At 41.8% G+C, this 26,274-nt stretch overlaps 1 protein-coding gene across 1 annotated transcript in view; it reads left to right on the forward strand.

Moving 5' to 3' along the window:
* The first annotated feature begins 6,275 nt into the window (after positions 1-6,275).
* The window catches only part of LRRC27 (leucine rich repeat containing 27), a 43,684-nt gene continuing 23,685 nt past the window's right edge, over positions 6,276-26,274 (forward strand). Inside the window, exons 1-6 of the mRNA XM_081189517.1 lie at positions 6,276-6,478; positions 7,618-7,893; positions 8,156-8,286; positions 9,822-9,880; positions 18,275-18,427; positions 21,349-21,471. Coding sequence (XP_081045643.1) covers positions 7,684-7,893; positions 8,156-8,286; positions 9,822-9,880; positions 18,275-18,427; positions 21,349-21,471 — 676 coding nt within the window. The 5' untranslated portion in view covers positions 6,276-6,478; positions 7,618-7,683. The remainder of the gene's footprint in view (positions 6,479-7,617; positions 7,894-8,155; positions 8,287-9,821; positions 9,881-18,274; positions 18,428-21,348; positions 21,472-26,274) is intronic.

Raw genomic sequence — 26,274 nt, forward strand, 5'->3', positions numbered from 1 at the left:
CTTTTATGTAAAGTACACCTCATCAGATCTGAGCAAGACAACAAAAAGTGAATTAAAGGTCACACTGGGTGCACAGAAATTTGACCCTCCTTAAACTTGGTTAAATCTACGCTTTGGGGCTGCTTTTTGTTTTTACTGTTTTTACCATCTACTCTCATATTGGATTCTGTTGTATTATTTCATTTTAAATCATTATAGAAAGGCAAGGGCCTACATTTTAGAATAAATAAATAATAATTTATCAGCTTTCAGTGCTTTACCCACCTCCCAGATGAAATGGGCTTTACTGCTTAAATAAGGGCAAAATGAGACATGATGCTAATTGTGTGAGTGCAATTAGCACTCAAGCAGGATTACGACCACAGTGCATGATGAGCGTGTGCTTAACCCAGGCTCCTTCAACCTCAGCCCTCCAGATGTTTTTGGCCTACAACTCCCATGATCCCTAGCTAGCAGGACCAGTGGTCAGCGATGATGGGAATTGTAGTCCCAAAACATCTGGAGGGCCGAGGTTGAGGAAGCCTGGCTTAATCCTTTCCTCCATGCCATTACTTACTTTTTTTTTTAAAGTGCACATTGATTGCTTTCAGACAGTTGACATTACATTTCATAGAATCATAGAGTTGGAAGAGACCACAAGGGCCATCGAGTCCAACCCCCTGCCAAGCAGGAAACACCATCAGAGCACTCCTGACATATGGTTGTCAAGCCTCTGCTTAAAGACCTCCAAAGTAGGAGACTCCACCACACTCCTTGGCAGCAAATTCCACTGTCGAACAGCTCTTACTGTCAGGAAGTTCTTCCTAATGTTTAGGTGGAATCTTCTTTCTTGTAGTTTGGATCCATTGCTCCGTGTCCGCTTCTCTGGAGCAGCAGAAAACAACCTTTCTCCCTCCTCTATGTGACATCCTTTTATATATTTGAACATGGCTATCATATCACCCCTTAACCTCCTCTTCTCCAGGCTAAACATGCCCAGCTCCCTTAGCCGTTCCTCATAAGGCATCGTTTCCAGGCCTTTGACCATTTTGGTTGCCCTCCTCTGGACACCTTCCAGTTTGTCAGTGTCCTTCTTGAACTGTGGTGCCCAGAACTGGACACAGTACTCCAGGTGAGGTCTGACCAGAGCAGAATACAGTGGCACTATTACTTCCCTTGATCTAGATGCTATACTCCTATTGATGCAGCCCAGAATTGCATTGGCTTTTTTAGCTGCCGCGTCACACTGTTGGCTCATGTCAAGTTTGTGGTCAACCAAGACTCCTAGATCCTTTTCACATGTACTGCTCTCAAGCCAGGTGTCCCCCATCTTGTATTTGTGCCTCTCATTTTTTTTGCCCAAGTGCAATACTTTACATTTCTCCCTGTTAAAATTCATTTTGTTTGTTTTTGCCCAGTTCTCTAATCTGTCAAGGTCGTTTTGAAGTGTGATCCCGTCCTCTGGGGTGTTAGCCACCCCTCCCAGTTTGGTGTCATCTGCAAATTTGATCAGGATGCCCTTGAGTCCATCATCCAAGTCGTTGATAAAGATGTTGAATAAGACCGGGCCCAAGACAGAACCCTGTGGCACCCCACTAGTCACTCTTCTCCAGGATGAAGAGGAACCATTGATGAGCACCCTTTGGGTTCGGTCAGTCAGCCAGTTACAAATCCACTGAGTGGTAGCATAGTCAAGACCGCATTTTACCAGCTTCTTTACAAGAATATCATGGGGCACCTTGTCAAATGCCTTGCTGAAATCAAGGTAGGCTACATCCACTGCGTTCCCTTCATCTACCAGGCTTGTAATTCTGTCAAAAAACGAGATCAGGTTAGTCTGACATGACTTATTTTTCAGAAATCCATGCTGACTATTGGTGATCACAGCATTCTTTTCTAGGTGCTCACAGACTGTTTGCTTAATGATCTGCTCCAGAATCTTCCCTGGTATTGATGTCAGACTGACTGGGCGGTAATTATTTGGGTCCTCTCTTTTCCCCTTTTTGAAAATAGGGACAACATTTGCCCTCCTCCAGTCTGCCGGGACTTCGCCTGTTCTCCAGGAATTCTCAAAGATGACTGCCAGTGGTTCTGAGATCACATCTGCCAGTTCTTTTAATACTCTTGGATGCAGTTCATCTGGCCCTGGAGACTTGAATACATCTAAACTAGCCAAATATTCTTGTACTATCTCCTTAGTTATTCTGGGCTGTGTTTCCTTTGCTGAATCATTTGCTCCAAATTCTTCAGGTCGGGCATTGTTTTCTTTATCGGAGAACACTGAGGCAAAGAAGGCATTGAGGAGTTCAGCCCTTTCTGTGTCCCCTGTTTGCATTTCACCATCTTCTCCTCTGAGTGACCCCACTGTTTCTTTGTTCTTCCTTTTGCTACGAACATACCCATAAAAGCCTTTTTTGTTGCTTTTAACCTCTCTAGCAAGCCTGAGTTCATTCTGTGCTTTAGCTTTTCTGACTTTGTGTCTACACATGCTGGCTATTTGTTTGAATTCCTCTTTGGTGGTTTCCCCCCTTTTCCATTTTTTGTACACATCCTTTTTTAATCTTAATTCAGTTAAAAGTTCTTTAGATAGCCACCCTGGCTTCTTTAGGTACCTTCCATGTTTCCGTCTCATTGGTATTGCCCGACGTTGTGCTTTTACTATCTCCCTCTTAACAAACTCCCAGCCATCATGAACTCCCTTTCCTTTTAGTATTGCTGTCCATGGGATGTCACCCAGCACTTCCCTAAGTTTTATGAAGTCGGCTTTCTTAAAGTCAAGAAATTGAGTCCTAGTATGCTTGGCTGCTCCTTTCCACTGTATAGTAAACTTCAGAAGAGCATGATCACTCGCGCCTAATGATCCATCCATTTAGTCTGGTGCTCACTCTGCACATTAAAATATAAGAGTTTTCCCCTTTTCAGATTTAGTTTTAGTTACCTAATCAAATGCCTAAACAGTTTAAACCTAAACAGCTACACACTCCACGCCACAGGTATATTGGGAAGAATAGGTAAAGGCACCCCTGACCGTTAGGTCCAGTCGCAGACGACTCTGGGGTTGCAGCGCTCATCTCACTTTATTGGCCAAGGGAGCCGGCGTACAGCTTCCAGGTCATGTGGCCAGTATGACTAAGCTGCTTCTGGCGAACCAGAGCAGCACACGGAAACACCATTTACCAGTACCTTCCCACCGGAGTGATACCTATTTATCTACTTGCACTTTGACGTGCTTTTGAACTGCTAGGTTGGCAGGAGCAGGGACTGAACAACAGGAGCTCACCCCATCGCAGGGATTCAAACCGCTGACTTTCTGATTGGCATGCATGAGGCAAAGTGAGGCAACCACCTCAGGCAACAAGATCTACGGGGGCAGCAGATCCAGCCTGCAAGGCGTGCATTGCCTCCTGCTGCCACAATGGCAGCAATGACTACAGTGCACTCCATGGATCTGCTACCTCCTTGGCAGCCCCTCCCAAAATGCCATCTCTACAGCGACCTCTTAGTGCTGCTGGTCTTGTCCCCTCCCCGGGATGAAATGGTGGAGGGTGCCCCCTGGGATCCCCAGGGCTCTGCACCCAACTAGTATGATTCAAAGCAGGACTCTTTCCGCCCTGGGACAACCATTGACTCCCACTTCAACCATTGAGTAAGGTTGATTTGATTCCCTGCTTTGTTCCCAATGTAGATATTCACTCACCCCTTCTTCATGGGTGGGAGGATGCCAATCTTTGCTTCACCTCAAGTGCCAAAATGTATTGGTCCAGCCCTGCTCACAGTATGTGAATTGTTATTTGTTTGACACTTTTATGAGTACTTTCATCCTTTTAACAACTTGTCAGCCTTGGGTGCATTTACTTTACTCATCCTCCATGTGTGTATCTATTTCCACAGCTTGCATGTTCTCCTCTCGTGCAATAAGCAATCCAGATGTCTCATTAGGAGATTTTGGACATATGCTACTTGCTTTTAGTCATTCATTCATTGGTATTTACTCACCAGCTGGAGGAAAAGGAACTATTCTTAATTGCCTTAATTTAAGACTCTGTACTTAGAAAACACAAAAACTCTCCCCCCTCACTCATCCAAAATGAATCCCAATATGATTATTTTTATTTTCTTAAATGTAAAAGTAAAACTTGAGAGCAGTTGAATTACAGGGGCAATAAGCTTGCAGTGATAAGCAAACATTATTTTAGTAACTAGTATCCCCTATTGGTTAAACTGCTGTGTATGGAATTCGTTTAAACAATATATGTGAAGAATGAAAATCCTCAATGTCTGGGTTTTGGTCAACACAGTGCAACACAGAGTATTTAGCTTCAATATTGAAACATGAAAGAGAGAAAAGAGGTGGTGTTAATTTCTAGTGAGTTCAATTGTTTTAGAGACTGATGCTATGCTCCTCCCTCCAGGAGCATAGAAAACAACAAAAAATTCCTTCCTCTCGTATTCCTAGTCATTAATGCCTCCAGCAGCCATGTCACTATCTTCTGACCCTACCTGAATTTTCATTTCCACTGTCCATGTATGAAATATTTCTCTCAGGCACACTGACTTTATACTTTATTCCCAGATATTGCACCATTTGACAGCATTCTATAACTTCACACACAACATTTAGAACCCTATCCAAATCTACTCAGATGGAAGCCACACTGCGTTCAATGAGTCTTACTCACAGCATGTACAGGATTGAAGCCTAAAGAACATTATATGATACCTCAGGAAGCCAGCCAATGGCTGTAGAGAGTTTGCAGAATGAGAGATTACAGACATACAGGAGGCCAGTCAGTGGCTAAGGAGAATTTGCTGAGTGAAAGGTAACAGCCAGTTTTTCATTTATTCCACATTTAGGAATATTTTAGTATTTAGTACAATATTGTTAGGAATTAATTAATTTGTGGCCCAAAGGTACACCTGAAAGTTTAGCATGTTCTTAGTTTTGCATTTAACACTAATCTGGATACCCAGAAAGAAATCCCCGCAAAGATAAGATGCAAACAGTGGCATTACCCATCATCAATTTCTCACCTGTGTGCACTTTGCTTCCTCCTCTCACAAAGCAATTACTGTCTGCATCAGAATTCTTTTTATAATAGCTTCTTTCTGGCAATGCCATATTGGCAATTTGATTTTCCATCTTGCAAGAATTAGGGGCAGTATGAATCAAATTATTCATAGATTACTTAACAATTATCTAAGATTAATGTAAGTTGGTTATGTCTTATATGTTCTTTGTCTGTATTTAGCCATGTAATGGATTTTTACCAATCCCTACAAATCCTCTTGGGCGGGGAGGGAAATAGATCCTATTCCAGACTGATGCAATTCCTCACTAATCTTTGCTAGAGTTATACGCTGCAGTTTTGTATTGTATGCTAATAGATGAGGAGCTATTACATAACAATACGTGGATGGTATGGGTTGTGTGGAAATGTAGGGGTTTTTTGAGTGATCACAGCGGCAGTATGACTTGACCACAGTAGTTCACAATCACCTTATTTTGTACCATTTTGACAGCCTTGTAAATTAATCTGTTAAAGTGGACCTGTAGAACCTGTGTCTCAAAAGGTACGCCTAAAGGAAATGCCCTAGCATTTGGCAATAACAAAAGTTCCTTTAGAAACACAATTTACAAAGACTCATAATCAGAATGTAGACACCCTATATATAGAAATGAGCAAACCAGTGGTATTTTAGGGGGCAGGCTAGCAGGCGGGGCCCATTACTTACATCATAGGAGCCAACACAACACAAAACATTGTTGCTGTATGTAGGTTTTATTTGATTTGTTTGTTATCTTGTATTTCATAGGAGCCAACACAACACAAAACACTGTTGCTGTATGTAGGTTTTATTTGTTTGTTATCTTGTATTTTGGAAATGTACATCCAGGCTTTTTCCCCCCTTTAATTTTGGGGGGCCCTAAGCTATAGCTTGTTTAGCTTATACGTAAATCCGGCAGTGCCTGTGATGGGTTAGTTGAAGCTGCGTGAAATGAATAGGGGGGAAATATTTGGAGTTCATAAGAACGGGGTGGAAATAGCTAGGAAGCATCCAGAGGGGGAGCGAAGAGCCGAAAAGGGAGGAGACGTTTCCCCCTCTTTCCCGCCCTCCCCCCATCCTGTCTGGATGCTTTGTGCGTTTTCCGTGTACCATCCTTCAGACAGCCTTGTCCCACCTAGCAGGAGATGGCGGGAGGAGGAAAAGGGACGCAAAGCAGGCTGGGATATGGAGGGAGCCGGGGTCGGCCTGGCCTGCATTGCGCGGGCCTCCCTCTCCCTCTCCCTTCTTCTCCCTGGCGGCGCCGAGGGAGGCGCCCGCCTCCTCCTCCTCCCGGCAGCTTGAGGGTTGCCATGGCGACCGCGGCCTAGCGGCCTGCTTGTTACCCTTCGGCCACGGCATAAAGGAAGATCGCGGCGAGAGGGGCAGGAGGGGGAGGAGGGAGGTCGCCCCGCTCTGGCACTGGGCGGCCTTCACAGTCCCCGGGAAGAAGTCGGTGAGGGCTGGCTGGCTGCCGGGGGCCTTTTAAGCGGGAAGAGAGGAAGGTTTGGGGAGACAGACACGGGGAAAGGCGAGTTTCAGGTTCTGTGGGGAGAAAACTGCTTTTTAACTCTACAGAACTCAGGAGCCGCCTTCGTTCTGAGCGCACAGCCGCATTAACAACGACGACGGGAGAGAAGAGGTCCTAGAATCGGAACCGTAAGAGGGACCGACGAGGGTCATCTAGTCCAACCCCCTGCCAGACAGGAATATTTTACCCGTCGTGGGGCTCGAACCCACGATCCTGGGATGCAAGAGTCTCAGAAACAGGGAATGGGCGCGGGGGGGGGGGCGGGGAATTGCCGACTTCCCGGCTCCTTCTTTGTCACCATGTGGACCCTTAATGCAACTGCTAGTTTTTGTTGTTGGTTAGTCCTTCCCGTTATTATCTGTGCCCCAGCGCGGGGGGCGTTTCACACGTTGCACGTGACCATCCAGGGAAATCGCAGGTGTATTGTCACGTGTGATGATGGCACGAGTGTGTGTGCATTTTGACACGTGTATGTAGGGGATGCACAGCCCGGTGGGCAGTTTTCTTTTGGGGGCCAGGGTACTTTGAGCATTAGAACCAATTTCTCTCCTTGATTTCTTCAAAGGGAAGAGATGGTTATGTTAGTGTTCAGAACCCCACTGCTACAAGTATTGCCACTCTCATCAGTCCCCTTTCCCCATCCTCTTGCACACTTAATTTTTTTTATTCTTAAGATAATACTTTGCCATCCTGTTACTTATGCTGATTTAAATGTAGACTTTACTGTCTTTTATTTTCATTTGCAATGCTTCTGTTTGATGTAGCTTTCTGTTTGATGTTCTAAGATAGGAGATCTTAGATTGAGAGATTCTTTTTATTTTATTTTTATTGTTATCTTTGGAAATACAAAGAACAATGCTGTAATGGGGCTACTGCCCAAGTTGTGTAAAGAAAGAAGTTACTCCCGTTGGTCTGGAAAGCTGATTGTCTGAACAGACAGTATAAAGTATTTAGGTGGTTGATTTACCTGCATTATATACTTCTGTTACAGTACATGGGGGGGGGGAGTTGTTGGTACCTTCCAATTTTTCTATATATATATATATAAATCTGTTATTTTTCAGCTTATTGCTTACCTTTGGATGATGAGTGTGTAGGTTTCTGGTTTAGGCCAAGTGGTTTCTCATCAAATGGAGGAAAAGTGGACTTCCTCAGAAACTGATGGTGCTGGTGGTGATAATGCAGAAAACAAAAGGAGAGGTGATTCTGATTCTGGTTCATCAAGTCGTATCTGCCAGGCTCTTGACAAGCTTGAATCTAATTCTACAATCTCTCTGGATCTGAGTAGAAAAGATCTACAGCATCTAACAGATGACATATACAAGTTACTTAACCTTAGAGTAAGTTTCTCATACATAAAAACAGTTGTTAAAATATCCAATCAGTAAAGAGTAGCTCAGTTATAAAGTATAAAAACTTAACAGTGTTCTTGTGTACAAATTAAAAGTATAATTCCATTATTCCAATATACTTTCTTGAATAATTCTAAAGTTTTACATATTTTTGAGTATTTCTAAGGAATTAATAATACATGAATTATATACTAAGCAATCGTTTCATATTTGTGTGTGTGTGTGCATTATATATATATATTTGTCTTAGCATTTGCATCTGGAAGGAAATGTCCTGTCCGTAGTTCCTGAGGATTTCTTTCAGAATGTGCCAAACCTTGTTTGGCTCGATCTGCGTTACAACAAAATTCAAGAGCTTCCCCCTGGAATTGGATGCCACAAGTAAGTCTTCTGCCCTTTTACTTGTTTATCATTCTTTAAATTATTCTGTCTGTTGAACAATACATACCCATTATGAAATTAAGTACTATTCCATTTCTCCCCACTTGAGTATAAGAAATAGAGTTAACACAGTTGGTTGTAGGCCAAACTACATGTTACCGTACATTAGTCACTTTTTTTTTAAAAAAAGGGTGCTTAAATTGGTCACTTTTTTGTTTTGAACAGTGGTGTAGAAAGTCTGGCCCAGAGGCCTAGCTGTCCGGCACAGGTCTCATTTTGCTTGCAACCACATTCGTCTGCCTCACACCTGACATAAGTGATGTCAGATGTGGGGTAACTATGGATGTGGCTACAAATGCACAATTGCAAGGTTAAATCCACCGCAGTAGAGATTTTCCCATCCAAATGGAACACATTTTCCTTTGCAGACATATGTAGGAAGCGATTTGAATCCAAACTGCTTCCTCAAAATGAATTTCAAAGAAGCACCCTGTGATCGCTAAGTAACAGCAAGCCTCTTTGAAGGTACATTCCCAGTGTCAAGATGTACTGAAATTGAGGCAGTAACTGGATATATATTGCCAATGGATCCCTTAACCATGTTGTTTGGTTATATAAATGTACTAGCAGAAAATAAGGAATTGGTCCTGCATCTGTTAACTGTTTGTGACATAACTATTTGTTATAATAGTTAATTTTAAAAAGACACCAACTTTGCAACAATGGATTATTAAAGTTTGGGATATTGTATGTATGCATAAGTTTACAAACATAATAAAAGTCAAATGGGGAAATGAAGTGCATTTATTGGTGTAACAAGCTACAAGATAATGTAGACCCATTTGTTTTGCTTGGAACTTGATGTACTTGCATGCTTCGCCAGTTTATGGAATGGAACTTTGTAGTTTGCTTTTATACTCTTACCCATTTTTGTTGTCCTTCCCTCTGTCCTTTATATATTATACTGACTATAAATAAACTGAAAAGTCACTAAATGAATTGACTGAGGCCCAAAAATTTTTAAAAATATATTGCTTGGGAACTTATTTGGAAGTATCTGTCCTAAAATGACATGGCTAAAAGTATTTTGAAACTGGTCATCTAATCAAGTTTAAACATTGTCTGATATAGAAATGCTGCTCCATCGCAGCACCTGCATCCATTATCTGATGAACCCAACTTCTGAAGGACATGACATTTTTCTATATTTTGACACTAACCATAAGATCCCTTTTGGAATCCATCTGTATAATTCTGTTTCTTTGAAATAGTTCAGTATGCCTCTGAATACCATTTGCTGTGAACTGCAGGTGTGCAGAGGGCTGTTGTGCTCATGTTCAGCTTGCAGACTTCCCATAGGCATCTGGCTGGTCACTGCAAGAACTGGATGATCAACTAGATAGGCCATTGGCCTGATCCATCAGTCTTGTCTTTTTATTTCTGTGATAGGCTCATAAAATAAATTAGAGAATCGACAACTTTTGACATTTTCATTTATTTTATATTTACATTTTGTTTTCTTATTTATTGCAAAGGCAGTTGAAAACGCTGCTGTTAGAAAGAAATCCTATTAAAAGACTGCCTGTTGAGCTTGGTAAGTACTCCTCTCTCCCCAGTAAATGCTTAAGGGAACCTAGTAATTTTTAGTAATTTACATTTATTGTAAAAGCTCTCTTGAATAGTAAGGAACTTTGGACAGATTTCACCACGGCACAATACACCTATGTAGCGGCACAGTGTGACATGTACACAATTTAATTAATATATAATAGCAACAGATCTGACGTAAATGATTGTTAGGACCAAGGCTAATCTGATTCAAAATTCTGTAATAGTTCCTGAGAGGTTGACTGGGAAACGATTGTTTCCTTTACTGGTTGGGATCATCGGGAGGAGGTTGGATCTAAGCTCCTTTTTTTACCCGCACTAGTAAAGTGGTACCTTGGTTCTCAAATGCCTTGGTACTCAAACAACTTGGATCCCAAACACTGCAAACCCGGCAGTAAGTGTTCCGGTTTGCGAACTTTTTTCGGAAGCCGAACATGCTCCGTTTTGAGTGATACGCTTCCAGTTTGAGTGCCACACTTCTGTTTTGAGTGTTACGCTGAGGCAGTGGCGTAGCGTGGGGGGTGCCAAGGGTGCCGGCCGCACCGGGCGCAACATCTGGGGGGGCGCGAGTCCAGAGGGAAGGGACAAGTTCCTTCCTCCGCCGGGCTCCCTGCAGCCACCGCCAGTCTTGCGCCCTAGCGCGCGCCCCGCCGCCACTGCGGCTGCGCTCCACTCACTGCTTGCAGGAGGAGCAGCCGCTGCAGCAGCGCCGACGCCGCCACCGACGCCTGGCCGGCACGGGCAGCCTCCGCACCCCGACGCGCCGCCGGGCCTTGCCGCGCCCTGCGCTGCGTGCCCAGGTGTCAAGTCGCAGCCCGAGCTATTCTGGGGCTCCCTTGTGACTCAGCAGCAGCGCCGGTGCAAAGGGGAAGCGCCGCGCCAGAAACTGGGAGCGGGGCGAGGGGAGAAGGCAGGTGATCTCCACGGGCTTAGCCAGACGGGCTGCGCAACGCCCCCGCTCGGTCCCACCAGCCCAGCCCTGTGGGCCCTGGCACGATCAACCTGGGCCGGCGGTGGTGGCCTACCTGGCAGGGTTGTTTTGACAAGGAAGGCACGAGAAACCTGTCTGCAAAGGGGGAAGGGCCGCGGGAGCAGGTGGCAAGCCCCGGCTGGCGGGGAGGGTCAGCGGCATGGGAGGCGCGCGCCCGGGCGCGGGAGGAACAGGCCGGAGGTGGGAGCGCTCTCCGCGCCTCAACTTGGAAGCAAACCTTCCGCCCTTCTGCCAGGCAGCAGCTCCCCACGACTGAGGCCGTAAGCGGGACACGCCCCCGGGGGGCAGCAACTGGTCTCCCAGAGGCCCCCTGCCTCTGGTCCTCTGCCAACATGTCTAGCCCCTTTTTAAAGAATGCTTTAGCTGAGATTCCTTGCAGGGGGTCGGACTAGATGACCCTCAGGGTCCCTTCCAATTCTCCACCTCTAGGATCTATAAAGCCGCCTAAAACGAGGGATCACCACAATCTGTAGCTGCAAAGCTGTAGCTTGAACGGCCTTTTGCTCCCAGCCTCCCACCCATTCTGCCCCTTCCCCCTTCTAAAAACGTTGTAACCTTTCTGCAAGCACAACTTTCATAATCCCCCTTTGGTTTTGCCAATTTGAAAGTAGGCAGGGAGAGACAGGGGTTGGTTTTTTTGCTTGTTTGTTTTTAAAGTGACAGTATAAAAGAGAGTGGTCAGTTCTTGTTATGTTTCCAAAATAAAGGTTTGTTTGTGAAAAATCATTTTTAACTGACAAACAAAGGGAAAAAACCTATTAAAAAACCTTTTAAAGGGAAAAAACCTATTCCCTACATTGCATCATCATACTGAATAAACTGCCAGATGGGTGGGGTATAAATAATAATAAATAATAATAATAATAATATATAATCTCTATGTGTGTGGGAGTTTCAAAAGTGTCAAGGATAAACAAAGTATTTTATAAAGGGTCTCATTACCTTCCTCTCCTGGGGGGAGGGGGAGAGGTCTGGAGGCTGCAGTGTCCACCCCTCCCTTTGCCCCTGGATTGCAAACCAGCCATCTATCATGTTTCCTGGGCCACTTCCTGTGGGGCACTTGCCCCTTCTCCCTACAGCCCCATCACTCTTGCTCCTTGGGGTGCTCAGGCTGGAGAATACAACTCTTAACCTTGGTCCTGGGTTTGAGTCCCCTGTTGGGCAAAAGATGGGGTTGGACTAAATGAGCCCTGTGGTCCCTTTCCAACTCTGCAAGGATGATTAGCTCCTTCGGCCTACACTTCTCAACTGAGCGGCCTAATAGAACCATAGAAAAGAGACCCCCCAGGGCACATGGAGCCAGTGGCGTAGCGTGGGGGGTGCAGGGGGGCCCGGCCGCACCGGGCGCAACATCTGGGGGTTAGGGTTAGGGGGCGCAAATCCACGGGTTAGGGGGCGCAAATTACTTGCCTTGCCCCGGGTGCTGACAACCCACGCTACGCCACTGCGCTGAGGTCTGTCTTTGCAATTTTGTGTTTTTGTTTTTGTGGCTTTTTGTTTTGTATTTGTGACTGTGTGGAACCCAGTTCAGCTACTGATTGATTGATTGATTGATTGATTGTGTGACTGCAGTACATTGTTTATTGCTTTCATTTTATGGATCAGTGGTCTCGTTAGATAGTAAAATTCATGTTACATTGCTGTTTTAGGGGTTGTTTTTAGAAGTTTGGCATTGATTAATTCGTTTTGCATTACTTTCTATGGGAAAGTGGTTGCAGGAGTTATGTTAATTGTAGCAGCAAGATAGTGGGGAGAGGCGATTCATATGTTTCCCACTTAAGGGATGGATACAGGGTGATTCATGGGGATAGGCTGTTGCCACTAGTAAAACACTTAAATGAGTATATTCAAGTAAAAGGCTCAAATCCTTTAATGAGCAGCTTTTTGACCTGTTCTGATACCATTGCTACCATCATTATGAGGTATACACAATTAACCACAACAAAAGCTGTTAGAATACACTGCTTGCTTTTTAACAATTTCATCTTGAAATTATCCAAGCACGGGCATCCGAGCATTGGTTGATGAAAATCTTAAATCTCTTTTAACCCACCTGCCCTGCCATCTAAAACAAAGCCCGATCTTGCTCTGAATGTATGCTAGGGTCTTTAGTGGGACACTCAGCGTTACTCATATTTCTCAAATATAATAGCACCACTTGCAGTATGGATTTACTGCTGATGCGTTTTCATTTGTATGGTAATTTTTCTACTAAGTCACATACTTGGAATTTATTTTAATTTTCTTTTTAAAATAGCATGAAATTAAATATGTGTTAGAAGGAGCACGAACTCCTCTCTTTGCTGCTACTTCTTGTTTTTTAATGGACGAGCTACTGCCCAGGCACAGGTGTGCTAACACTCTGAATTTCTCAGTTATTTTCTCTGAACAACTACTTCTCTCACAGGGAAGATGAAAAACAGCTTCAAGAGGAGCCAGTAAGTCTCTTCAGCAATGAACCAGGCAGTCCCTTCTACATTGTCTGTCTTTAGCGTCACACACATGCAAAGGAAGACCAAAGTGTAGTTTCGATACAAACCAGGAAGTACCTTCTAAATTGTCTGCAGAGTGGACTACTTGGGTGATTCTGAAGCTGTTTTAGGGTTTTCTCAATTTGTGTGTGTCTCTGAATTTCTCCATAACACTTGTCAATCACAGCTCTGACCTGATTTGTTGGCTGAAACAAGGGAGCACTTCTAGTGGTGTCTGCATGTTTTGCTTTGTAACTTTAATTCTATTATGAAAGTATATTGGGGGCTTAATCCGAACTCTCCTACCCCACCAGCAGCAGTAGCAGGGACAGAATGATTTGACCTGATCCGAACACAGTGATGTCACTCCACATCTTTGACAGGGGCTCAGGATCCAATGGAACGCAGGAAAGCTTAGCCCCTCCCCAATTCTGAATGCCCTGTTTTAGGACCTTCTACTGGCTGTTGGTGGTGGGTATCATGCCAACAGCACACCCACACATTCAGCAGGTAGAAGGGGGCTGTTCTGTATCAGTGAAGTGCCACTTGAAACCAGTTTAGCTGTCGGAACTGGACAAACAACACCCTTGATCAATGTTTTTTTTCCTAAAAAATGTTTAGGGGTACTCTCATTTTCCTACTCATATTGAAATACTAGCCCTCAATGAGGCCAAACTTAGATTCACAAAATGTTTAGGGGTATGCGTACTCCCACATACCCCCAGAAAAAAGCACTGCCCTTGCTTAATCCAACTTGACAGGGGGGGGTGTTGATTGCTCTGCAGTCGAGGCCTCCTACTAGTTCTGGGTCCAGTATAGTGGCACCCCCTGTATCACCTTTTTAGCGGTATAGAACCACACCAGTTAAACATGAACTGCATCCTGGAGCAACTTAAGCCACTCGTGTTATATAGCATCCATATTCCTGAAAGCCAATTATATGTTGGGCTCTGTGAGAACATAATGAACATATCCCTGGTGGGTCAACTGTCAAAAGATGCTTGAAAGTTTGAGCCCCTTCCTCCACTTGTTTCAATTTGTCAAATATGGACCCTCCTCATCCAAAGAATGTCATATTCCTGCATACAATAATGTTTCTAATGTATAAACTTCACTGTATATTTCTTTAAGGAATATCTTACATTATTGCTGTATAGTAGTCATGGATATTACGTGGAAAGAAATCTATACATTGTTCATCCTCCAGAATGGGGATTTTGTGCACTTTGAGAGTCATGATAAAATCACAGCCTTGTATCCTCTTAAGAAAGCATTCCTTACCATATGACAAAAGAGGGCTGTAGATGTGTGTGTGCAGGCAGGCAGAGATTTTTTACATTACACAGAATTTCACATATGAGTGGGTGAGGAGAGCTTAGGAAAAGAAGAAGACAAAGAGGAACAGAAAATCCACACTGGGAACAGCAAGACTACCATTCTTATTACAGCTAAAATTTCTAGAGGACCATCCTCTAGAGGAAGTTTGTTTTACAGCGTTCATAATGGCTTTTAATTGCTGGCAATTTAGAATAAGGCAAACAATCTATAACAATATTTGTCTTCCAGAACTGGTTTCATGGAAAGAATTTATGTGCAAATATGCTGCATAATGCAGTCATGAATAAAGTATAGACTCATACAGAATACTAAGTATTGCACTCTCAGAAAGTAAGGCTGAAAAAGAATGATGTTCATTCAAGCTGTGAATGGACTTTTAAAAATATCATTTTCGAGGCAGTGAGAAAAATCTGTTATTGACTGCTATCAGGATCTTGACACTTTTCATATTGTTCTCTGCAAACTGATGTTAGCTCTGTTTACCTGAAAATAGGCAGTTGTTTTGTGTAAAAAATATTTCTTACCAAACAGTGTATTCATATGAATAGAATTTCCATTTTCCAAAAAGTATTATTATAGGTTTTTACCCTGCAGCAGTGCAAACATATCTATTTCTATGATCTGACTATGGAGATTTTTATGCATTATGTTTATTCATCTATCCTTGTAAATAAGCACACAAAAAATACTAGCTACAAAAAAGTTTACTGTTCTGCTGGGGGCTGAAAGAGGGCTTATTTAGTTGCATGCCTCCTCCAGCTGCCTGCCGATTTCTGTGCTGGGTGAGATTGAGGGGCTGAATTTCTGCTGTGGGTGTAGTATTGTTTTTAGTGTGTGAAGATTTTGTGATATTTTAAATTGATAAAACTACATTTTTATTTGGTTGTTATCAGCCTTGAGCTTTTAATAAGGAAGGGTGATTTGTAAACGTTTTAAGTAAAATACATAAATAAAGCTGGGTATAAGTAAGATATCCCACATTTCTACTAGTGGTAAGGGAAGTTCCTGCCCTCCAGTAGAAGCACTTGAGAAGAGGGGGAAGGTTGATGGTCTGGACCATACCTGCCAAAACACTACATTGGGTGTGGATGCCCTATCCCCAGTTTTGTTACTTTTGTCCTTTTGTTACCTAAGCACTTAGTGCATATCAATTGCACACCCAAGTGAATGACTTTGGGGCAGCATGACTGCATCATGTTGCTTGTTGTCCACAACCTCCCTATCTCCCTTATCAGCTTCTGTGCAGAATAGTATTCTTTTAGTGATTAGGCTGCCAGTGATGTCTCTGCCTATCTTTTGTCAAAATAAAGTTGTGGCCTTCTTTGGAATTATATGCTGGCATTTTGGATTATGAGCCTTTAAGACAGGAAGCTTTTTACCATTTGTTTTACAGTACTTTTTATTTGCTCCTAGTATGGAGGATGTGGTGCTATAAATCTAAGTAAATAGGGTATCATCCCAATGCGCAAAGGTGTGTGCATTCAAAAGACCCATGTGCACTACTGGAATTTCCTCTAGAGAAGGTGCAAAGGGTTTAAGCTATTCTGCAGCCTTTGGAGAATCTCTCACATTGCGGTTTGTTGGCTTAAAGAGCAAGTTATTTTTGGACTTCAGGAGGAGGGTTTTCATACTTTCTCTCCCCCCCCCCCCTTCAATGCTTTATTGAGTTTCATAAATAACAAAAACAAACTTATATAAACCAAAAACGGTCTTATGTAAATAATCTTATATAAATATACAGATAAAAATGGATTCAATCTTATACAATCTCTTTTGTTCAACATTCTTACTAAAGTTACTAAATAGACTTCCCATCAACTTCCAATGCATTTACCATTTCTAATATCGAATGTACTTATAATGATTATCTTCATCTATTCATATTTTCTAATACATTCTTACAACATATCGTTCCATTTTCCCTTATTTCTTTGTTATTATTTTACATGGGGGTCACTCAAATGCAGCCATAGATGTCACACCGCTGTTATGTTTTTGTAAATATATCTTAAACATGTCCCATTTTTGAATAAATGATACTTTCTCAATAAGACAACTGAAGACTTCAGAATTGTGGCCTGGGTCTCTTGTTTTCTAAGGAATCTACCCTGTCTGATTAAAAGCAAAGTTTTAGCTGTAGCTTTGCTATACTGTATTCAGTTTTGGCTTAAAGCTTTTAAAAACATGTTTAGATCACACATTTTCACTCTTTGCTCAGTAGAAGTTGGTATTTACAATATTTCCAATTCTGTGAAGGAACCAGAGACTACATTCTGTCTTTGAGACTGTCATGGTATTTCACTTGTTCTTTGTGTTTGTATATGAGAATTGACTCCACGCTTTCAGGCAATACAAAATTAGGTCATACCATCTGCCCTCATGACAAACATACTGCTGATCTGGGATCCTTCCATAGTGCCTGAAAGCATCTTAAAAGAATATGTAAGGGTAGCATTACAAACATTTTAACCTCATTTCTGGGAAATCACAGAGTAGTTTGATTGCAATTGGTATGAAATAAGAGGCATGCATTTTCCAAAAGCCCAAGAATTGCCCCATGTCATCTTTTGTTTTTGGCTTCAAACAGTTGAATGAGTTGTCTTTTTTGTGCTCTCTGAAAGTACTGTTAAGATCTATTAAACTGTGTATTTGGAGGCTATATGTCGCTCTTGAGTTTTTCAAATGTCTAGCTCACGGGTAATCAAGAAAGCAGCCACCTGAGATTTCCATTTGTCAGCCACCTCTTTATATCTCCTTCCCAGGCCCATGCTGACAGATCTAGAGGTTTGACAGGAAAAGCTGATACAGCCTGGGCAGAAAATAGACCTGAGCCCAACAGTAGCAATACTGTAGAACTATAATCTGTGGGACCTATCAGTAGGAAGTCTCCACTGATTATGTATTAGATTGAAGGGGGAAAGAAAAGGCAGCTACGTAACAGGGGGCTGAGAAAAGTGAGAGTGGGGCAGGAATAAGATCTGGAGAATGCTTTGGGGCAGAAAGGAGAAAGGGCAGCAGAGGCTGTGTTGGTACAAGGTGGTGAACCTGCAGCCCATGGACCACATACACTTACTGGTAGCAAAGAGTGGGAAAACAGTGCGAAAGGGAAAAGCTCAGAGGGAGAAAAGGGTGTTCGGTGTGAGTGCCTTGTCCTGGTCCTGTCACTTTTGGCTCTGGCTCCACCTACCCCTAACATTCAGCTTCTCTCCCTCAATGTGTAAATTACTTGGGAGGGGAAAATGTTCCTCAACAGCAAGATGATTCTGCACCCCTGGCACAGTAGTGTTGTAGAAGGAGAAGCTGCTGCTGAAGCATTACGTTATCGAGTGCATAAATATGTTTGTGTTTGTCTTTAACTCCCTAGGAATGTTGACCATCTCTGAATAAAATGTGTCACAAAAACTTTACGTGGCAGTGGGTGGAATTCAACTATTGGCATTAATAGACGTAACTTATTCATGTCCATTGATTTCAGTGGGTCCTCTCTAGGTAGACCTAGTGTTGAATTCCACCCACTGCATTGAATTTTCCCAAATGACTGATGGTGGTCAACTTAAACCATTTTTTTCTTTTTTGGCAGGTAACATAAGTTCACTTACAGCTTTGAATCTCAGGCATTGTCCCCTAGAATTTCCTCCTCTTGAGGTGATACAAAAGGGCCTGCCAGCCATTCTATCCTTCCTTCAAAGGATGAGCGGTGAGAACCTTGACTATAGAGAACCTGTTACTCCAGGTATAGTAACTTTAATATGCTTTTTTAAAAGAAAAGATGTGTCCGCCTAGAGAAAAATAAATAAATAAGAACTGTTCTTTCTACATATATAGTTCAGGGGTCAGGTTGTGAAGTCATAGATGTGAAGTTAATTATTGCATTTTATGGCATAAGGTTAAAAGTTTTATTTTTATGTTGAAAGGCTCTGCTGTCATCCTAACAAGAACAGGAAGGGTCAATTTAATGATTCAATTAGTTAACTTTGTGGAGTCTGATTAGGCTGGGATAGTATGGCCATGTATGTTTCCTCATTACATCTCATTGTGGTGTGTACATTGGAAGCAGAATGAGGATTCATTCATTTGCCCTGTTGGTCTCTCTTGTTTTACAGAAACCCCAAATTACCCCTGTGGGTCATAGTGCCGGCCCATCAGCCTTCTCTGTGCCAGCTCAGGTTTTAAGAGTGCCAGATAGTCTTAACACCCCCTACTATTGTGAATGGGCCCTATAGCCATTGAAGACAATTTGTCTTCTGACAGAGCCTCAGTTTACATGGTTTATTTGACTTCTCAAGCTGTGAAATAGGCTTCAGCCGCACTTATTAATGGTCATAAGTGGTTCTCATGTGGATTATATTTCATATGAAGCTTCGGCTTCTATTTTATCTCCTGCCTTTCTATTAGTTCCATAGTTCAGAACCGATGAGGTGTCTTACATTTGGCAAGACATGAGGATAGAGTTGTTCTGAATTCTTAGTACTGATATTTGTGGCATCCTGAAAAAGCTTTCAAAAAGCAAACTTTCTAAATTGTCATCTGGTTCAGCTTTAGTTGCATATAATTACCATTATTTGGATAGAAATGTTCATCTGCATAAACATCCCACTGAGAGCAATGCATTGTGGATTTAAAACATCCACATTCAGACTGCGTAGTCAGAAGCGTTTAAAATATATACCTGCCCAGGAAGAAATCTTCCACTGTATTTATGGCATACAGTCAAAAGCTAATGTTTAATAATAATAATAATAATAATTTTTTATTTATACCCCGCCCTCCCCAGCCAAGGCCAGGCTCAGAGTGGCTTACAAGCAATAATAAAAACAAGTTGAATGATTACAACTTAAAAACAAAATTAAAATACAACATTAAAATATTGAAACATTAAAATATTAAAATGTAGCCTCCTCGCAGGAGGAGAAGGAAAAGAAAAAAGAAAGAGAGGAAGGGAATCAAATTGGCTCCAAGGCAAAGGCCAGGCGGAACAACTCTGTCTTACAGGCCCTGCGGAAAGAAATCAGATCCTGCAGGGCCCTGGTCTCATGAGGCAGAGTGTTCCACCAGGCCGGAGCCAGAGTTGAAAAGGCCCTGGCCCTGGTTGAAGGTAATCTAACTTCCTTAGGGCCCGGGACCACTAGGGTGTTGCTATTCATGGACCTTGAGGCTCTCTGTGGGGCATACCGGGAGAGGCGGTCCCGTAGGTACGAGGGTCCTAGGCCGTAAAGGGCTTTAAAGGTCAAGAACACCTTAAATCTGACCCTGTACTCCACCGGGAGCCAGTGCAGCTTGAAAAGCACTGGATGAATATGCTCCCATGGCAGAGACCCCGTGAGGAGCCTCGCTGCAGCATTCTGCACCCGCTGGAGTTTCTGGGACAGCTTCAAGGGCAGCCCCGCGTAGAGCGAATTACAGTAGTCAAGCCTGGAGATGACCATCGCATGGGATCACTGTGGCCATGAACACTGTGTTCATGTTATATCAAACCCCACTTCATAAGATTGATTGATAATGGATGCTGACTTGAATAATATTTTATTTTTTAATGTATGGGGGAAACCCAAAAACTCATTTTCCTGTAACAAAAGAAGTCTTGAGTCTGGAATTATTATGCTATTCTGCTTCCCATTTTTATTAAATAATTACTTACCAGGGGGAGGTTTAAACATTGAGTGTCAAGACTTGGAGAGGAAGGCTGATTTCATGAGAGACATTTTAATTGTTTTGTTAATTTCCTGTATCTTCATGATGTAATACCTTTTAACATTTTTGAAGATATTGTATCAGTCATGCTTCAGTTTCCAGATCGAGGCAGTCATTAGAATTCCTGGCAATGGCTATGTAGAAACATCAGTTTAGATAAGCGCAGATTTCTGCATCTCTACTTAAAGGCATTCCAATCACTAAACTTCTCCTTTCTGCATACCCATATTATATGCAGGACCTTTATATGTGAATCTTGCTACACCACCAGTTTCTAGTGCAGGAGAAGCCACCCCCAGATTTTCTGTGGTGCAGATTTATAGAAAATGAATATCTACATGACTATTACATTAAATAAGCACATTTCCTGGGACTAGAATTCAAACTTAAAATGCTGCATTCTTATTTTTCACAATAAAAAAATGGTGTGAAGTGACTTATGAAAGTGGCATAAATCTTCCTTAACAACTGGTAATGTTTGATGTGTCCATAACCTGTTGGCCTTCAGGGAAACAGAATGTTTATTAGATCAGTGCAGAAATTTGTTAAAAGAGTTGGAAAAGGAGCATCAGCTTGGTGCCTGCTTAAACAACACACTTTTAATCCTTGTCTTAAACTGTCAAAAAATCAAAAAATCATATTGCTCCAATATAACTGGATTGTAACTGGAAAAGTTACAATCCAAAAAATATGATTTTCCAAAAAATCATATTGCTCCAATATAACTGGATTGTAACTGGAAAAGGACATACTGTATAAGCTTGTGATTTCTCGCTGCAAACATACCACGCCTGAAGGAAAAGCATGCTTTTTGCACAACTAGACTCGTATTTTATCTGTCGCCGAAAGAACAGACTCCTCCCAGGTCAAGATATCCTTCATAGAGTATTTGTAAAGAGTCATTCCATGCCAGTTTAGTCACTTATAAAGTGCACACGTACCTTGAAATTCTGTATTTCGCAGATTTTCCTTCTCCACTAGAAGAAGAAGCAAGGGCCATTGTTAGAGAATATAAAAGAAAATGCGACAGACCACCAGATCGCAGGAAAGCTTTCAACGATTTGTGGAGACAGATGAGCTGCCTTAGTGAGTTTAGCAGAACGTATCAAGTTAGAGGGCAACAACATTTTGATGTTCATTCTTTTGTACATATTTTCATTTCTGTTTCTGTAATCTGTTTAGTTCAGATGTTGCAGCCAAATCATGGTTTGGACATTAGGACTGTGCCTCAGGCTCATGCACTGCCTTCTCTCCTTCATGTGCTAGAGTTTCCTCCTGCACCTCTTGATCCATAGGAACCATAGTTTGCTATGATGTCCAAATAGAGCAATATGTGTGGACAGCAAGCCATAGTTTGCCCGGAAACCAAATTCTGGGATTCACATTCTGGTATATGGATACCCATAGTTGTCAAAAACTAGGAAATTTGTGCAAGGAGATGAAGTTGGAAGAAGCATATGATTCCAAATGATGGCCTCAAGAGCCAAAAACATGGTTTGGCTGTGATGCCTGAATCAATTCATTGTAAATATGTATACAAATTGTTCCAAACTTTGTAATCAAATAAGGGCCTATCCAGACTGCATTGTTTTACAAGATTGTTTTTACCCATTTGTTGGGCATGGTCCACTAAAGTCTGCCCCCACCCCAACTTCCCACCCCAAGTCAAGCAGCTCCATGCCTGGGAAATTGCATTTTCCTTGTAGTCAAACCACAGTATTAAGCTTCTGAGAAAATACAGTTCTATTAGAATAACATTGTTTTGTGTACTGTGCATCAATTGGATGGTGCCTGTAATAGCATTGCTCTTGCATTTTGCACTCTATAACAGGTGCATCCTCCTCCAACTCTATTTTTACTGCCCCACGAGTTGATCTACTTCTTTCTCTGTTTTGTTGCATTTTTCCCCCTACCACTTTGGATGCTATGTATCCTTCTGTATTTTTCTTTTTTTAAACAAAGTACCTATACCCCAAACCCAACCCATTTCCATCCCTGTCCCTTAGGTGGAAATAGCAATATAGTGCCATTGGTGCTGGATCAGAACTAGTGATTCTTTAACCCTTACGTTATAAATACTTTTTTTGAACCCCTGAACTTCTGAGGGTCATACATGAAATAATACATTTTTCTTTAATTTTGTGATTTATAGATGTAATTCGATTTAAATCCAGAAGTGCTCGGGAATATCCTGGGATGCACAGACTGAATGCTTATATTGCTGCCAATAGTCTGAACCGTAGAAGTGGATCATATGCATAGATGTTTAAATAGATGTTATTATTTATTGCTTTATATATATTTATCCATAATGTCTTAGAATTTTTCTGGACTGAACCATGTAAGAACAGCCTATTGAAAGTAGAGGTGAAATTCCTCTGTATTATATATGTGTACAATGTTTATTGTAAAATATGGTGCACTCCTTTTATGCTTAGCTCAAACTGCTGCCTGTTCGAGATAAAAAAAGTATCATTTTGCATAAAGTATAATGACCCTAATGGCCTGATTCTGAGTCCATGTCCCACCAAATAAATGTTTAGGTTGGGAAGTATCAGAAAACTACCTTGTTACAGCATCTCAAAATATGATTTGGAATCAACATTGCAGCAGTATTATGAAAGCAGAGATATTGTATCTGTGTGATCATTCCCCATTGTTTCATTGCCTCTTAGACTTACAGTGCATTCATATGAATGTGTCTGTCATAAGAAGAGTGTACTGTAGACACTGCTCAAACTGTATATGCAAATTAATGACCAAAATAATATTAAAAAGCAATAATGAGGTAATTTGTGTTTGAAATGCACCGAAGGCATGAGATTCCTCATAGCACTTAAATGTAAACCCGATTCCATGATCAGTTATGGAAGCATAAGAATGTAGAGTCAGATGGTATTTATATTTATCCTAACTGAAATCTATTTGTACACATGCAATGTTTGTTTTCAAAATCACTGTAAATATTTCTGAAAAATATTGTATGTTTTATCAGTGCTTGTTATGGCCATGTGTCTAGAAAATAAATTATATATTAAAATATGCATTAGATCTTGTCTAATTGCCTTCCTTGATGCATATATGATTTGTGCTGTTCTTGTATTGTTGTACCTACATGTTACCCCAGACCCCATCGCAAAGCTAAAAGTGGCATCTGTAGGGATTAAGAACAGGGAAACAGCATAGAGGACAGACTTAAGGCATGGCCCTCCAGATACTATTGGACTCCCATCAGACCCAGCCATCATGGCCAATGGTCAGGGATTATGGGAGCTGTAGTTCACCTCTGGAGGGCCACAGGTTAAACACCTAGGAAGCTTCTTAGTACTGAGTCACATCATTGGTCCATCTAGCTCAGTATTATCTACACTGAATGGCTATGGCTCTGTTATCGAACCATGGCTCTTCTCCTAATCTATACTCAAAGTATTTAAGGACTGATGCCACAAGTTCGTGTTTGGATCAGATTCTTCTCCTCTTAACCTTTTATATTTAAAAAGCTCTGTGTAGTCTATTAATACTTGTGAGTAAATTGCCATAAATGAATAGAAATTATCTGGTATTCTACCCAGGAGGCCAATTAAATTAAAAACCAAGCCTCAAGGGGTTCTCTGTTCCATGCACAAATATTTCTAGGCTTGGTGACATTTATAAGCAGGGAGATTTCAAGTGCAGGTTGAATGTGTCTGGAGACTCTCCCAGGCCTGTAAGCATTTAATATGCCAGTCACTTTGGGATTTGTGTGTGCTGCCCTTTTACCTGATACATATTTTCTCTGGCATTTACATTGTATTAATTGTGCAGGGTAATCTAGTCTGTGTTACATGTACAGCTAAGCCCTAAGCACACTCCATTAGTATTGCTCACGTTAAGCATGTAAATGAAGGATATGGCAACTTTATTATTTACATGTGCATTTTTAATTTGCATCGTAATAAAACAACAGGCTTTACAGTCTTGCTCATCTAAATCCATGCCATAAAGGGCAGCTGCTTTGCTACATCCTAGAGCCATTTGCATGCTGGGAAAACCATGGGTGGTCAGCTTCAAAAACAAGGCACAAAGTTTTCGCCAGGAATTGGGAAGGAATTGTAGAAAGAGCCAGCAACATCAAGAGCACCAAGGCAACCTGCACATGACTGCAGGAATCTACAGGTCTCTAATATCTGTGGGCTTCTTTCAACTTTCTACTCCTTCCCAACCCATGAAGCTCTCCCTGGTGAGAGCTCTTGCACTTCTGTCCATCCTATACCTTCCAGAATAGCTCCCATTTTTCCTGCTGGGCCTGAATAGCTCCAGAATAGCTCCCATTTTTCCTGCTGCTAGAACAGAAACATTCTATAAATTCATTAATTCTAGTAAATGTGTGAAAACTCAGCCTATCCTGAATCTTGCGTCTTAAACCAAAGATAAAATATTGAATGGTGATTTAAAAGTGGAAGGATCTGTCAAGATATACTGTACTTATGAACTGTTGCCTATTCAGAACAAAAAATAATGTTAATATGCATCCCCAAACCCTGAACAGTGAGGCTTCAGGTGTGCACCATGTGCTCAAATTTGGCTTCTTTTGAATGAGGTCAGTGGAGGCTTAATAACATTTTGTAATAATTGCATCTATTTATAAACATACTGGCTGAGCATAAGTGGAGACACAGCATTAAACCATTCTTTACAGTTAATCCAAAATGTACTGCTCTTCCATAAAACCTTATGGGGAACAGCAAGAATATTATCAAATCTTCAGAGCCCAACTCAGCAGTGTCTTCTCAGCTTCTCAACCTAACCCTGTACAGTAACTTCTTCCCAAACAGCTTGATGACATCCTCTTCCACAGAGATGGGGAAAGTGGGGAAAGAAAGCCCCCCTTCCTAACAACTAGCCCCTATGGAAACATTTCACCTTAGTTTGCTTAGCAATAGAACATGCTTAGCTGGAACCAGCTTGGCAGGTTTCAGTCTCATCAACTACTCTCAAAATTTCAAACTCTTTGAATTTGGAAGGGAATGCAAGAGGCATCCCTCAATCCCAAACCGGTATGGTATGGCATTGGTTTTTGTTGCTTTTCCTGTACTGTTTGGCACCGTTCCAGGAACAATGGTTCATAACCTGGGCTCTGAACCTAAACATAATTATAGGGAGAGAGACCATTGAACATAATGGGACTGCCTTCTAAATAAACATGCCTAGGATTGAGCTGCATGCTATTTCCCAGCTCGAGTTATATACAGCAGTCACACATTAAGGACTTAAAGGACTTTTCCTCCCAGAGCTCTGTAGGAAATACACGCCATACCCAACATACATGCCATAACTGTTTTTCCTAGTCACACAATGTGGAAAACCTAAGAGAAAATCTACATAATCTGCCTACTTTCACAGTGCAGTTCTAACCATGGCTACTCAGAAGTAAGTCGTTTTGAATTTTACGGCTCTTGGATAAAGCAGATTAGATTTGCAACCTAAAACAATGACGGTGCGTCAGATGATAGGAAGGGTCCTCTAATCAGACTTTACCTTGGAATGCTCAGGGAAAGTATGAGGACAAAGTCTAAAACTGGTTGGCATGCATACTTGTGGTATGACAAGGCGAAGGTTCATAAACTGTTTAAAAACCATATTGTCAGAAAATCAATTTTTGCCGTCTGGATGAAGTATAAGGATTTACTAGAAAGTAAGACCCCGAGGTGGTTATCACCAGTGGAAGCCAAGATTTCCAAAAAAAGGCCCAATATGGAGGCCTATTGGCCAAAATATTGGGAATTAATTGAAAGAATCGGAGACAATTGGAAGCTCCAAAGCCAGGACAAATTAAAAAGTAAGGTGCGAGATTGGTTACATTACGCTCAAATTCAAGAGGTATTTAAAATGGATAAAAAAGTGGGTTTC

This window comes from Podarcis bocagei, assembly GCF_964188305.1.
Source record: "Podarcis bocagei genome assembly, chromosome: 4".
NCBI lineage: Eukaryota > Metazoa > Chordata > Lepidosauria > Squamata > Lacertidae > Podarcis > Podarcis bocagei.